Here is a 15,817-nt window from a genome sequence, read left to right on the forward strand (position 1 = left end):
AGTATTGTATGCTTACTAGGTCGGAACAAGATACTGAGCTGGGTTGAATGGGACAAGTAAACTAGCCCTTGCAGACTTGAGACCAGTAGATAAAACAGAACCCAGAAGTGAAACAGGCTTGGCACCTTTTGGAGCAGACCCACACTAATACATTGGCTTCAATGAGAATAGAGAGAGTCTCTGTTGCTGGTTCCTGATCATAGTAAATGGTGGGTATTTAATCATACAGCCTTTAAGCACTTGTTCTGGATTGAACTGTGAGAGTCTCATATAACCAGACTCCCATTTCATTACATTAATATGGGCATTGAGTTGCAGACACAGTCAAACTCATTGCTAATCAAATAGTGGCATCACTTCTTTTCTGTGATGTTGATGAGATGAAGGTCCGATTATGTGAGATATGGGTGTCAACCCTGCTTTTCCTCTTCCTGAAGGGCAAAGTATCTCACTAGAACAGGCATACAAAACCCAAATTTAGCTGACAACCCAGTAGCCTTGTTGAGTTATTAGTTGTTTTGCACTGACCCACATGTACAGCCGTTGTAGCTGCAGGATGTTAGTTCAGTATGCTGCTACTAGTTTAGCTTTTCTGCCTTACTAGTTGCTTTACAGTCATTTCTTATGACTCGATTAACCCCCATTGCTGCCATTTCTTTAGATGGTACATTGTGTCAGACTGGAGTAACTTTACTTGTTTCAATGCAGGATGAGGGCAGGTTCACTGTTGCACAGATTACTTTCAATGTAAGTGCATCTCTCTGATAACAGGCCAGTGTGTGTTTGTTTTGAGCATTTATCACTGAAATACTTCTATTGCTCTGTTTCTGATCCATCTTTTATCTGTGTGTACCACATTTATGTCTGTCCAGAAGTAAGAAAACCAAATGTTCAATAATTTTATCTGTGTGCTCATTTCGTGTGAGTGGTTAATCTGGTAAGAACATGAATTGTTATAATTTACACCTGCTTCTCGTGGTTGTGATTGATAAAGGGACAGAGGAAGTGACAGTCTGACAGTCACAGCACTGTGATGTAATTTGAATGAATGTTTTACTATCTCCCAGTTTAAGAGGGGGGAAAGGAATTTGACATACTTCCCACAGTGCTTTGCCCCAAGCCAGATGGCTCGCTTAACCTGATTGGCTGTAGGGCTTAGAGGCATTCTTCTCCTTAGGGCATGACGCTGTTGCGTGTTATTAAATGCAACACATCATCAAAAACACCCTTTATTGGAAGTATCTCTTAGTGAGCATGAGTATGTTTTGCACACACTGTAGACTCTCTGTGTTGTCTTTCAAGGAATTTAACTCAAAATCCTCTTAATCAGCATCATGGGTCAACTTACAGATACATTTGTGTGAGTAATTTCTGTTTTTAAAATGTTTTTTGTTACTGATATGCTTCATTGTTAGTCTATAAGATAGAAATGTAGCTATTGCACATTTAGTTTGCTTTGCAAAGAGATGTATGTGTATTTAGTCAGTTTTATTCTTTAGATATTTTGGAACTTGTGGATGGATACGAAGTTATAGAAACTGTGACCGCTCTGCAGAGATTCTGGTGTGGCAGTTCCATATTATGCATGGTTTGCAGGCAAATTTCTCCTGCCCCATCACTTTTTCTATCTCTCACTTCCCTTGCTCACTCTGGCTTGTACCCATACTGTAAGAATGTGTAAATGAGGGGCTTGAACAAAGGCTTCTGTCAAATGGAGTTTGTCAGCGTGAAGCCTTTTTTTAGCACCGTTCTGCAGCAAGGAACAACAGATTTAGGCCGCAACACCCTCTCTCAGTCCTCTCTCCCTCTCTTTCTGTCTCCTGCTCTTGCTCTGTTTGTCTCTCTACCCCCTCTCTCACACTCTCTTTCTCATTCATCCATTACACACACAGACACAAAAACACACGCTCTCTGTCTCTGTCTGTCTGTCTCTCTCCCATTACAATTCTGTTATTTATCCTCAGGCTGCAGCTCTCATTTGCCTTTCTCCCTCCACAGCCATCTCCCATACAGGACCTTCTGATGCCGAGTTTGCTGACATATAAAATTGCTAACTTCTCATTCATGTGTAAAACTGAATTGTAGTGAGAAAAAGTCGGGGCCTAGAAAAATCCATGATGTGGTGGGAAAATACTGTTGATAAAATCAGCAGCTACACAGCTGCACAGGTTTAACCCTGAAGGCCAGTCATTGCATCTAAATGGCTGCACATATACTGTTTTGACATGTTTTACCGTGTTTCATTGATGGGTGACTATACTGTACTTTATACTTTCCCAACACTGTATATATTTGTATTGCATTCAGAAAACAAGAGAAGTTAGCCTAGACTGAGCTGGTGGCACAGCCCGCACCTTCACATTCTCCTTCAAAAGGCTTCTGAATGCAGCTCAAGTACTGTGCCAGCAGGCAGTCATGTGACCTGATTGGAATTCAACCATTGTTTTAAGCAGCAGAGCCCTTTCTACTCTATAAGACATAGCCGACTCTCTCTCTCTCTCTCTCTCTCTCTCTCTCTCTCTCTCTCTCTCTCTCTCTCTCTCTCTCTCTCTCTCTTTCTCTTTCTCCCTCTCTCTCCTTCTCTCTCTCTCTCTTTCTCCTTCTCTCTCACTCAATTTCCCCTTGTTTGTTTTATCCAGGTTAAACAGGAACTCGGTCTGAAAAGAGAGTTTATGTTGGAGACTTTGTTTAATTTTTCTTTCGCTCCCTCCGTGCTTTTATTGGATTGGTTAATAAGATGGGAGTTTGCATCAATCGTTCAGAAAAATATAGTATGGAAATCAAAACATTTGTAAACTCTCTCTGCTCAAACTGAAATTAATATCAGTTTCTTGTTGGTATCAACATTCTGCATAGATCACACAATTAAACTTAGGGCACACGGTACACAGTACAGATGGACTGTGTGAGTGTGCCCTTAGAGCCAGTGACAAATTTGCAGGGTCTTTTGAACAGGCATACTTCTTTCAATAGCTTATTGTCTTCTCATTCAATTATCTGTCCACGTGCCCTCATCACGTCATCCATGGTCCACGCTGTTTCCTTTTAGGTTAATTTTAGGGTGTGTATCTGCCTCATGATGTCAGCAAAGAACAAAACTATATAAACACTTAGAGAACACACAAGGTCATTTCTTAACATTGAAATTAGCAAAAATTATGCTGTTATTCAAAGTCTTCATTAAAAGGAATTAGAATTCATTGTTTACAGCACTGACAGTCCACTTTTACTGATTTGCCATGTGTTGTCTTTGTCTATTTCAGCCACCGTAGTCGAGATGAAGATCGCATATCCAAGCCAGGCACCATGTCCACACCAGTTAAAAGCTCTGATGACGGTGTCTTGTCACAGGCCAGTGACCAGGCCAGCTCCAGGGATGACAAACTGTTACCTCCACTGCCTGGTACTAAAACCTCTGCCCATCCACCCTCAGCTTTAGGGATTAGTGTGGCTTCTCTTTTATAGTGCCTATAGAAAGTCATGATACCCATTTGAATGGTCACTTTTTATTTTTTACAGCCTGAAACGATAATACATTAAAGAAAATGCATTTTTACACATTTTGCCTTATAACATTCAATAATTGCTTTTGTTTTTCTGAAAATTATTAAAAATAAATAAATACCCGGGTAAGAAAAGTTATGAGTTTCCAGAATTAATACTTTGTGGAGGCACCTTTTGCTTTAATTACAGCCATCAGTCTGTTTGGATATGTCCCTACCATCTTTGTGCACCTAGATTGGGAAATATTTCCCCATTCTTCCTGCAGAACTGTTCAAATTCAGTCAAATTCTGTAGTATAGTGATGGACTGCACTCTCAAAGTCCTCCGCAGATTATTTGTAGGGTTTTTCGCAGGCCTCTAAATGGGCCACTCTAGGACATTCACCTTCCTGTCCTTTAGCCACTGTGTTGTTTTTATGGCGGTGTGTTTTGGGTCGTTGTCATGCTGGAAGCCCATTTTCAAGTGTCTAACAAAGGGCTGCCGGTTTTCCTCTAGAATTTGGGTGGACTTGGCAGCATCCATTTTCCCTTCAATCCTGACCAACTGGCCAGTCCCTGCCTACAACATAATCCTGCCACCACCATACTTCACTGTAGGCATGGTGTGTTTTGGGTGGTGTGCTGTGTTTGTTTCCACCAAACATTATCACAGTATCAGATATCGATTAAGGTTGATGCTTTCACTTTTACAATTGGTTTCACTATTACCCAGCACTTTGCTAGTTACAAAATACTAATGCTGTTCTGCAAAGTGTGCAAGTTTCCTTGATAGTAAGCATGTCATTCCACTTACTATGTTTGTATTTCTGGCAGAACCAAAGCCAGTTTATGCACAGCCTGGTCAGCCTGACGTGGACCTGCCTGTCAGCCCCTCTGATGCTCCTGTACCCAGCGCCGCTCATGATGACAGCATCCTCAGGTAAATATCCTAGATGCTCTCGTTCAAAGCACCTTACAGTATTGAGTGCAATTCTGCATTTTGTTATTTACATTTATCATTCACTTAAAAGAATAGCCTACCTGCCATATGCTTGACATGTAGTTCAGATACTTTGGTAAGCTTTTGTTCTGGCTTTGTTAGTACACCACACTCTGATAGAAAAGATTGTTTTTTAATCCATGATTTGCTGACATTTTTACTTACTTCTGTCTATCTACCTACGCTCTCCTGTAGGCCAAGTATGAAGCTGGTCAAGTTCAAGAAGGGAGAGAGTGTCGGTCTGCGGTTAGCAGGCGGGAACGATGTGGGAATCTTTGTGGCAGGCGTTTTGGAGGACAGTCCTGCTGCCAAGGAGGGGCTGGAGGAGGGAGACCAGATTCTCAGGGTATGCGTCACTCCATCGCTTAAGCAACATGGCTATTATTTGCTTTCTGCAGTAACCTAGACACATGAAATATAGTTTTTGAAATGGTAGTTAGGGATTAAGAGAATCACACTTTTTTTACGAGCAACCCTGATTTGTTGGCCATGTACTTTATATATGCTTCACCTATTTTCGTGTACATATACATATCAAATATTTCAGAGAGTATCACAAAGGCAGCAGTTTAGCGAGTTAAAAAGGAACGATAACCAATTTGTTGCTTTGTGTTGTTGATGTTGTGGTGCAAAGTAATTAAAGCCAAAGGCTTAAAACTGAAGCCCTCTAAAAAAAAATACAGGTGTAAACCTAATGTAGTGTTACTTCTCCAAGTCACATGCAGATATAGAGATGGTCTGTGGCTAAAGTATATCTTTTCATTTCAATGGATTGTAACTGTGTGTTATGTGTCACTGTGTGTTGTCCCAACATTATGCAGCTTGTAAAATGATTCTAAGATATTGTTCTCTGTAAGAGTGAGATGAGTGAGTATTGTTTTCCATGTCACATGTATGAAAGTGGGAAGAACATCTGGTGTTGTTTTCAAAAAAGATGAGCAGTAGCTGCCCACACTAACTGATTCCATGGCCACAATAGTTTTATTACTGTGTAAAAAGATCTTGGGAAAACAGTACAATGTATCTGTCAGTGCATGAGTCATTCTGGGCTCTGCCTTGGGTCAAAACTCTCCTTGTTTCCAATGTGAAGACACAATAGAGGTTGTTCTTGCACTCTGACCTCGGAACAGTTGACTTTCTGTTTCAATGAACACTGAACTAACATTGTTGATGGGATGATGGAAACCCTCTTGATGTCAGTGTTGGATCCATTCATGTTTATATAGCAGCCAAGCATTACACCTGCTATGTGTTAATGCTCTAACTGTGAAGCTGTGTAGTAGTTCACAGAATAATTAGCCACACAGTTTTTCACCCATGATAAACATTTATAGACAGCATTTATCTTATAGACAAAGCTGTCTATTACTGCATTACCCTTTTTTAATGAATTCACAATGTCTTGTGTTCCTCCCACTCAACTGCATATATCTCTTTTTTCTGCACCTGGGTGTGTGTCTCCATTGTACAAACATACCTTAGAGACTTCCAGGACATTGTTTTCCATCTTTAGATGGTTTCCCTTTGGTCACGGTGTGGTAGTGGAGATAAAGACGTCAAGCCCTCCTTTTTCTGGGAAGGATAAAAGTGGCTTTCTGAGGTTCAGTGACTTTGTCCATGTGTTTCTGGTTCCCATGCTGCCCCTCAAGCAGAGTCAATAAACAGCAGTTATTGTGTTTAGGACAGCAGCAGGAGACTAGGAGGAGGCTGCTCAGTTGTCGGGGGAATACATCGCCCTGCTTCTGTTGAGGAACAAGTTTTTTTTTTTCCTATGTTGCTTTTATTCTGTGAGGAAGAAAATGAGTGCTGCTAGAGTTTTATTTATGTTGTTTCTAAGAAAAAAATAAGAAAATATGTTGAAAGCTACAGCGACATTCAACAGTTATGAAGCATCTGACTGTGATTGTTTAAATTCATCAAGTAAATAAAGTTGGCCTTCAATAGCATGAGATGAAGAGTTTATAATTTACTCTTTTTTATGATAGTTTACTTGTCCTTCAATTTGATTGTAAGCTGATTTCTTTCTTCTTCTGTTCTGCATCTGTAGGTGAACAATGTGGACTTTGCTAACATTATACGGGAGGAGGCTGTGCTGTTTCTGCTGGATCTCCCAAAAGGAGAAGAAGTTACTATTTTGGCTCAGAAGAAGAAGGATGGTGAGTGGCGGCAGTGTAAAATACTGTGTTAGTAGTGTAAATGCATCACACATCAAACCAGCACATTCAAAAGAATGCTGTAATCATCTTTGTTTGTTTTCTGCTTTTTTAAGTGTATCGGAGGATTGTGGAATCGGACGTGGGTGACTCCTTCTACATTCGGACACATTTTGAATATGAAAAAGAGTCGCCATACGGGCTGAGCTTTAACAAGGGCGAGGTGTTTCGTGTAGTAGACACGCTCTATAACGGCAAATTAGGCTCCTGGCTCGCTATCCGTATTGGCAAGAACCATCAGGAAGTAGAAAGGGGCATCATCCCCAACAAGAACAGGTAAAATACATTTCAGGTCACACCTTTTAATACCTGTACAGCTTTTCCTGGCACTCTTAATGGGCAAGGGTAGAGGCAAAAGGATAGAAATATAGTGGACGATCTGAGATAGCAAGGAAGGATTTGAGAACACATTTCCTTTTACCCATTTGTTAAATCTACTGTATGTTACACGTTCATCAGGGTTTTTCAGCATGATCATTTTTTAATGCATTTATCTTTCTGTAATTCTGTATAAGAAAATGCTTTAATTCTTTGCCACAGTCTGCTATGAAGTGTAAGGTAATATTTAACACGGGTAAATGGTTTTATAAGGATTACTGTGTGGGGGTTTGTGAGGACTTTGTGAGGCCTGTGTGTCTGAGGATATGTAGTAGAGCAGGATCCCACCAACGGCATTGTTTTATCTAGGCCTGTCTCCGTAGCCCTCAACAGCCTCTGGCAGTGTTTACACAGAGATTTCTCACCGTCATGCTGACAGAAAAGATGTAGCTTTCCATATGTTTTATCACATACATTAAGCATTGTGAAATATCTCTCTCTCTATCTGCCAATATAAACCAGCCTCCCTGGATATTCTTTCAAAACATAAAACCCTAAAATCACACTCAGAATCCAATAATATTATTTTATCAAAGGGAGACCATTATTATTCAAAGCCAAAAAGAATGAGATCTTCCTCTCATTGGCCCATTGCCTAACTCAACTGACCGCTTACAACTGTTAGTGTTGTTTTCCAGTCTTTTGACTAAGCAAAAAAATATTGACCTATTGACAGCAAACACTGTAAAAAAATATTTGTCATGAATTTCATGGTTTGCAAATCAGTAATGGTTACTTTCTGTTATACATATTCTGTATGAATATTTGAGTATCACTGAAATGTGTATATCATGTTAACCTGTATCTATTGTCCTGAAAAAATACAATTGGTTTTTATGATATTTAAACTCTTTATAATGTGAATATTGAACTAGAAATAAGATTGTACTAGCCCTCAAGACAACATATCAATTGAATGTAATTTATTAGCATTTCTTCTGCCAATAATGGCAAGTCCTCCATAATCAGTTACACAACCATTTACAACTGTACTGCTGTACAACGGTGTTACAGTACCAGTGTATTACATACAATGCATTATGTGTTAACTGTCTAGAAGTGGCCTTGATTGGTGTTTTGACTTACGTCCTGATGTCTGGCACTCTTCTTCTCTGTCCAGAGCTGAGCAGCTATCCAGTGTGCAATACACCCTCCCAAAAACACCAGGGGGCGACAGGGCGGACTTCTGGAGATTCAGAGGATTGCGAAGCTCCAAGAGGAATTTGCGGAAGAGCAGGGAGGACCTGTCAGCCCAGCCAGTTCAGACCAAGTTCCCTGCCTATGAGAGGGTGGTGCTGAGGGAAGGTAAGATTACCAAGGCAGTGACATCAGTCAACTCCCACATATATTTATACTTTATTCTAGGAAGAATTTACAAAGTGATAGATAGATAGATTTCAACCTCTTAGCTAAAAGCAACAAGGTACTCCTTGACACTTGTGAGTTCTAATTAACTGACATCTGTTGTCTTTGTCTTTGCGTATAAGCATTGTAAAGTGATTAATTTGTACATAACGGTTATATATTATAAGAAAAAGATCTGAAATACTATGGTGTCTGTAAATGTTACATGATGCTAAGCTCTGGTACTCTCCATGACATGGTCTTGTTCTTGTACAGCTGGGTTCCTGAGGCCTGTGGTTCTCTTTGGGCCGATAGCAGACACGGCCAGAGAGAAACTGGCCCGGGAGGAGCCAGACGTTTTTGAACTAGCAAGTAAGTGATAAAGTGCCCTGCTTCCTCTGTTCTGATATCCATCTTTCATGTAGTGTCCTACTGTGCGTCTTGCATCGATAGGAGACAGCACTCTTAATTAACACATCACACACTGAAGCTGAGGGCTGTTTAACATCTCAGCATCCATCAGATATTCACAGTAACAATCAGTATCTAATAGATGTTGGACAGTGTTGGGTCAACACCTCTACTATGTACCCAACATTTTTAAAAGCCAAACATAGCTCTACACATCTGTGAACAACCCTTTTGAGTCTGAGGGGGTTAAGTAAATCTTTAACTTGTTTACATTTAATTTGATTGGTTTAACAGAGAAAGATAGCAACATTTATTCAAAAAATTTCATCTGTAAATACACTCTGGGAATTCTCTTTGTGATTGACATTCAGCTGGCATCAATACTGCCTCTGACTTTTTTCTTCTTTTAAATGTGTGGCACTGCTGTGAGGATTGGCACAACAATGCAGTGACAAACAAACAGCTTATTCAGGCTTATTATCTCAAAAGTGTATAAAACATTTGTGAGTGAAGTGTTATGACTACAGATCAGAGAGATGATGACAAACTAATTATAAACTGAAAGACTGTAGGTCTTCTCTAGAAATAGAACCACTGCTGTTGGCTGTTTAAATCTTTATAGTTTAAAGGAATACTTCAACCTCGAAATGATCATTTGTATATCAATTATTCACCCTGTGTTTTCTTGAAGATATTTGTTTTTCTCTCATGCCTCCACGGAGAACGAAGCATTTTGTCTGTTTTTACATTCTTCGTTCACTGTGGAGGCATGTGACAAAAATACATTTGTTCTTCAAGAATTAAAGGTAAGATTGGGTGATTAATTGATATAAAAATGTATTTTTTTAGGGTGAATTATTCCTTTAAAGTCCAGCGAGCAGTCATTATTCACTGGATGTTCATTCTTTCAAAAATAGATGCCGTTCTGTTTATCTCCAGAATAATACTACTACTACAACATTACTACATATTTATAATTTATTCTAGTAGGTCAGTCAGGTTAGTCAAGTTGTGTTGTTATTTCCTCTGTTTATTTAAAGCGCCTTGCTTCCGTTATCTCTGATTATCTTTCACTCCCCTACACTCAAAGCACAGCTGCACACTTAATAATTTCAGTCCTTACCAAATGCCTCTTACTTCATGAAATTGCAACCTTCTTTAATGTGTTTTTTATTTCAACACTCAGTATTGAATTTCAGTTACTTATTAAGGGCGCACTCACACTGTCCTTCCGCACCGTGCCCCGGGCTTTAGGGTACTTGTCTCCCCCCCCCTCCCTCCCCCCGCTGGCCAGCCCGTTTGTACTCACACTGCCTGGGCCTCGCAAAAATGCTTCTTGCCTGTCCATACGTCATCACATCGTAACACGTCACACGCATTGATTGACATTATCGCGATGCGTCACTTTGTTTACAAATCTTTCCATAGACCTCAGAGATTTTGTGCATCTTGTCCGATTGTTTTTGAATATTTTCATCCGTCCAAATCTTCAGTAAACACTCCACCTCCGTATCACACCAACGCGAACCTTTCGACAACATTGTTGTGTGTATGTGAGAGCTGACGCAGGCGTCGTGCTCGTGCTTGTATGTGTGCAAACACGCTGGACAAAAGCCCACCTCTCTCAAACGGGCCGTGGACGGCCAGCTGGCCGCAGCTAGGCGCGGAGCGGTTGCACTCACACTGGTCAAACGAGCTAGGCTTTACCCGTAAAACCTGTTTTGGCCCGGTGCGGAAGGACAGTGTGAGTGCGCCCTAAGTGTACGACCACACACATATTCAGCTCACACCCACATAAAAAGTTATTCCATTCCTTGATGTTTATTTACGTTACTCCAGTGATTTTTGTATAACTGTATTTTCTTTTCAGAAACACAGCAACAACAAGGAGGGGAAAGTATGTCACATAGTGCATCAACCTTTATTTGTGTTATTTTATTCAGTGAATGGCAGATAATCTGTACACTGGTGTTTGGTGGCTAGCTGGCCTTTAGATAGGGGAATAGCACTTGATTTAGGAATTCACATTTGCCATTACAATTGGGAACAGCATTTGTTTTAGTATATATGAGCACGATTGTAAACCAAATCACAGAAGACCTGATACTGAAGAAATGCAATATCATATTTACACACAGCTTTTTTTCTTTTTGTCTAATTTTCTTGGTTGAAAGAAAATCTACCCTTGATATTGTATTTGACTTATTGACTGAAATTGCACTTGACTCAAATAACAGTAATCAATGAAAATGTATCTCTTCAGGATTTTAAAAAGCACAGCAGCATTAGCATGGATAACATTTTGCACATCTGAACAGACTTAGGACAGTGTCTATTAAATTTGATACACTTTTGTTACTGTTCAGAATTTAAAAAAATAAATAAATTCGATTCTAATTTTCATTAAATTTTTGCCCAAATTTGAGTCTCTAGGAGCTGTTTGTCATTGTGATATTGCATGTTGTTCATGGAAGAGATTAGTGAATGCTGATTAATGTACGGTATCTTTTAATAGATGCAGTCGTCATTTATAGTTAAACTCAGTGGTATTCCCCTGACATATGTAGAAAAACAACAACAAGGCAGCATGTGGAGCTGTGCAGTTAATATGCCATGAAAACTGAGGAAATTATCAAATAATGCAGAATAGATTATGAGTTCATTTAGGATTCAAAAAGTTTGCTCCCATTTTCATGCTTTCTGTACTAATTTTTTCCCTATTTGCCCATGCAATAAAACATGCTAATAATGCAGTCAATCAATAACTGAGGCTTTGCCCATAAAAATGAAATGGATAGCTTTTCTTGAAAAATGCCCACAATACCACCCATAATTATACATGGCACATGGTTATCAGCTGAAATATTAACAATCTATTTATGTGTCCTTGTCCTAAAAAATAAATCTCAGTACATTATGTGCATTAGACACATGATCCATAGGATTATTGCAAAATTGTCACCATATATTTGGATTTTCATGTCCTGTACGTCCTGTGCCAAAAGTGTATCAGTATTTGAAAAAAAATGGGATTTAACAGTTAACAACGGTTAAACAATCACTGTGACGCTACTCTACAAAAGCATAAAGCTCACTGACTATTACACAAAGCTGACGTGTGTGTGTGTGTGTGTGTGTGTGTGTGTGTGTGTGTGTGTGTGTGTGTGTGTGTGTGTGTGTGTGTGTGTGTGTGTGTGTGTGTGTGTGTGTGTGTGTGTGTGTGTGTGTGTGTGTGTGTGTGTGTGTGTGTGTGTGTGTGTGTGTGTGTGTGTGTGTGTGTGTGTGTGTGTGTGTGTGTGTGTCCTTTTTATAATGCAGCAATAATATTAAGGTTCAATAGATATACTTCTTTCAATCAAAATTGATCTACCAAATTTAATATTGACAGACATTGCTGAATTCCTCCATTAAATTTTTAGAATTGCTGCAACTGCTTAAATCTTGACCTCTTCCACGGCTATATTTATCTGCTCTCCCTAAAATATTAAGAGCAGTGTTTTCAGATCATAGATCCTATTAGAAATATTAGAAATTAAGCCTTGTCATGTGATGTGTGTTTGAGTCATTACTACATCCTGGTGAGATGACTGCCCTCTTTTGAACCTTGTGTGTCTAGGCAGGAAACCATTGCTTATCTTTGTGAATCATAAACCCCTCTACACATCCTTGCTTAAATCCCTGAGGCTTACAATGAAACTGTATTCTCATTAATCCCAAAATGACCCTCATGCTCTTGTATGTGCATATTTCGTATCAGTGTCTCACATAACACATTTCCTGCACCATTTTTATACTGTTACATGCAGTTGCACGCATACATTCATTAAACACTGAATTTAATTTCTCTTAACCTACACAAAATGTCTAAGACTATTGCATGAATTGGCTGCTGATTTCGTAAATGTACACTTGTCCTCTCCTGTACAGAGACTATTATCCCGTTTTTAACAGCTCTATTTATGGGAGTCGACAACTGCACGCTACAAGGATGTCTAATTGGGCACAGCCTGATTTTGTTGTTGTTTGTTGTCTGTTGATGTGATGCAGTAACTCTGTCCATTTGTCTTCCATAGAGAGTGAACCCAGGGATGCAGGAACCGACCAGAAGAGCTCCGGCATCATTCGCCTGCACACCATCAAACAGATCATTGACAGGGTGAGAAGTGTGCTATTCACATGCATTTAGATATGCAGACAAAAGGAAGAGATACAAAAACCCTTTGACAGATATATTATGGTAATGAAAAAAGATGGCTGCGAGCTACAATGTACACAGCTTACTGCTGCCCTCTGGTGTACGGCTTTTTTCAATGCTATTAGGTGCCTGAACCTCAACAAGGTGGTGAATTATACTGTGGCAGGTTCACTTGAGAAAGTAATCCAGACTGAGCTGACCTCTTAAAAGGGTTCAAGATGTCCTTCACACAATACAGGACCTTTAAAATTGTGTTGCTTGAATTTTAACAAGGGGGGTGCTCACAATATTGAAATAAACACATTTGCAACTCATTTTTTTTTTTTTTTGTATATCTTTTCTGTTCATGAAGGACAAGCATGCAGTGCTGGACATCACCCCTAACGCAGTGGACCGTCTGAACTACGCTCAGTGGTATCCAATTGTGGTGTTTCTCAATCCAGACACGAAGCAGGGCGTCAAGAACATGAGGACCCGCCTTTGCCCTGAGTCAAGGAAGAGCGCCAGGAAGCTTTTTGAACGAGCCCTCAAATTAAGGAAGATCAATCACCACCTCTTCACTAGTGAGTGCTGTGGAAAGGAGTGAGGGTAGATGAAGGAGAATGGTAGACATTTAATTTACAGTTAGCACACACACATTTAAAAGGAATCTGACAATTGAGTGTTGCAGTGTTGCCCTTGTGCCTGGCTCGGTTCTGTCAGAATCCTTACAAACGCTTGTTCAGCAACGACCGTCACACAACAGCCCCCACAGGGCCCTTCCTCAGCTCTTTCTCTCCCATGCACTCTTTCTGTCAAGGGCTGTGGTGTGACCATCCTTTAGGCGCATCTGTTGGTGTTACAGACATAAGAGAAGTCCTAGAAAATATTATTTTCTCATATTCAGTCTTTGCAGCACATACATATCTACTTCACATAATCATTTGTCCAAATAACTACTGCACAACGAGCTGCATCTGTACCTCTATGTTTTCATCCACTGGGTTTGCATCAAGTCTCATAAGCATGTTCTACTATAATTGCTGTATGTAAAACTGGGAAACAAGTAAAGCAGCAGTATTTTAGTATTTAGAATTTGGCACATGGGACTAGGCAATGAAGGAAGTTACTTGTAAAATGCCTTCTCTTTGTGACTAAGGGAAATCTGTTCCCTAATTCTGCATTTAAAGTATCTCCTCATGTGGTAAGTTTACACATTTTACGATGTAAATCATGTAGAAGAGGCAGAGCATTTATGGATTAGGGTGTATGTCTAAAAGGAACTTCTAATTATGATACTATACATTTACTTAATAACTAATTGAAAATTGTTGGTCCTTATTTGATTTGCTTCCCTTCTATACTTTCGTCTCTGTGTATTCAGCGACCATTAACTTGAACAACATGAATGATGGTTGGTTTGGGGCGCTGAAAGAGATAATCCAGCAGCAGCAGAACCAGCTGGTGTGGGTTTCAGAGGGCAAGGTAAGAGAGAGAGAGAGAGACACACACACACACACACACACACACTTACACACACACACACACACACTTACATATACACTCACAAAATGCTTCCACTGGAAATTATCTTTTCTCACTCCTTCACTCTACGTTTCTTTTCTAAGGCTGATGGAGCAGGTGAAGATGACCTGGACATCCACGACGACCGCCTGTCCTACCTCTCGGCGCCAGGTAGTGAGTATTCCATGTACAGCACCGACAGCCGCCACACCTCCGACTACGAGGACACGGACACAGAGGGTGGAGCCTACACCGACCAGGAGCTGGACGAAACGCTGAATGACGACGTGGGTCCACCCACAGAGCCGGCCATCACCCGCTCCTCAGAACCTGTCCGCGAGGACCCGCCTGTCATCCAGGAGCCCCCTGGCTACACTACCTACCAGCACACAGTGCAGCCGGACCCCCTGAACCGCATCGACCCGGCTGGATTCAAGGCACCAGTGCCGCAGCAGGTAGCGTTTCTGAGAGCTGCACGTCTTCCCTGTTGTCTGGAGGACGTGGTTTGCGTTAGAAGGGTTTTCTGGAGGCGCTATTGAAGGCACTTTTTTATTTTAACAGTTATTGTGTCTATCTACTGTTACCAAACAATATCAGTGGGAAAGTGAAAACTTCTGTGGTCAGGTATTTATCACAATATATAAATATTATATATAATATATATATCTATATTTATGATATTATTTATTTTATCTATTTGCCTATATGTGTTTGTTGATTGATGTTTGTGAGCGTGTGTTTTTTATTTTTGAAAACGAGAAGAACTTGATAAAGTTTTAATGTTACTCTTATACTCTGTATTACCACAAGCTGTCTTATTGGTGTGACTGTTGCTGATGTCACTGGGAAAGAAGCTTATGTTTGTCTAAGTGTCTGTACCAGTACTCACCTATGTGCACTTCCTGTTTTACCTGTGATCGGGACTGTGACGATACAACACAAGAAAGTATTATGTGCATGTTGGAATTGTTAATCCAGTGTACCTGTGAAATGTATTTATCAACACTCAATTGGCCGTTGTGACACCCAAATCTAAACTTCTGTCGTCTCACGATGTGTTAATGAACATAAAGGGGGAAACTACTGTATTGTATTCATAGAATTAAACTCAAATTAGTATACTCTAACAATGAAAACTTGTCCTGCTGCTAATTCCTAACTTTCACTTGACATTGGTTGATCTACAGCTACTGTTAAATGTGGAGGCGGGTGATTGGCTGTTTGTATTCATGTAAGCTTAGCACAAGTGAGGAGCAGACCGTTGTGAGGGGCTCTGAAGGAAGTAAACACT

The 15,817-nt window shown here is 40.2% G+C and overlaps 1 protein-coding gene across 10 annotated transcripts in view; it reads left to right on the forward strand.

Annotated features, from left to right (window-relative positions):
- The window catches only part of tjp1a (tight junction protein 1a), a 56,428-nt gene that overhangs the window by 29,986 nt on the left and 10,625 nt on the right, over positions 1 to 15,817 (forward strand). For 5 of the 10 annotated variants that reach the window (XM_083918055.1, XM_083918059.1, XM_083918060.1 and 2 more), the window contains exons 9-20: positions 3,264 to 3,403; positions 4,317 to 4,422; positions 4,678 to 4,828; positions 6,530 to 6,638; positions 6,752 to 6,971; positions 8,194 to 8,378; positions 8,694 to 8,789; positions 10,699 to 10,725; positions 12,902 to 12,984; positions 13,376 to 13,586; positions 14,387 to 14,487; positions 14,631 to 14,981. In XM_083918055.1, coding sequence (XP_083774181.1) covers positions 3,264 to 3,403; positions 4,317 to 4,422; positions 4,678 to 4,828; positions 6,530 to 6,638; positions 6,752 to 6,971; positions 8,194 to 8,378; positions 8,694 to 8,789; positions 10,699 to 10,725; positions 12,902 to 12,984; positions 13,376 to 13,586; positions 14,387 to 14,487; positions 14,631 to 14,981 — 1,780 coding nt within the window. The remainder of the gene's footprint in view (positions 1 to 3,263; positions 3,404 to 4,316; positions 4,423 to 4,677; positions 4,829 to 6,529; positions 6,639 to 6,751; positions 6,972 to 8,193; positions 8,379 to 8,693; positions 8,790 to 10,698; positions 10,726 to 12,901; positions 12,985 to 13,375; positions 13,587 to 14,386; positions 14,488 to 14,630; positions 14,982 to 15,817) is intronic. The other 5 variants (XM_083918058.1, XM_083918063.1, XM_083918061.1 and 2 more) reach the window with 1 other exon arrangement.

The sequence above is a fragment of the Echiichthys vipera genome (genome assembly GCF_963691815.1).
Source record: "Echiichthys vipera genome assembly, chromosome: 1".
In the NCBI taxonomy this organism is placed as follows: Eukaryota; Metazoa; Chordata; class Actinopteri; order Perciformes; family Trachinidae; genus Echiichthys; species Echiichthys vipera.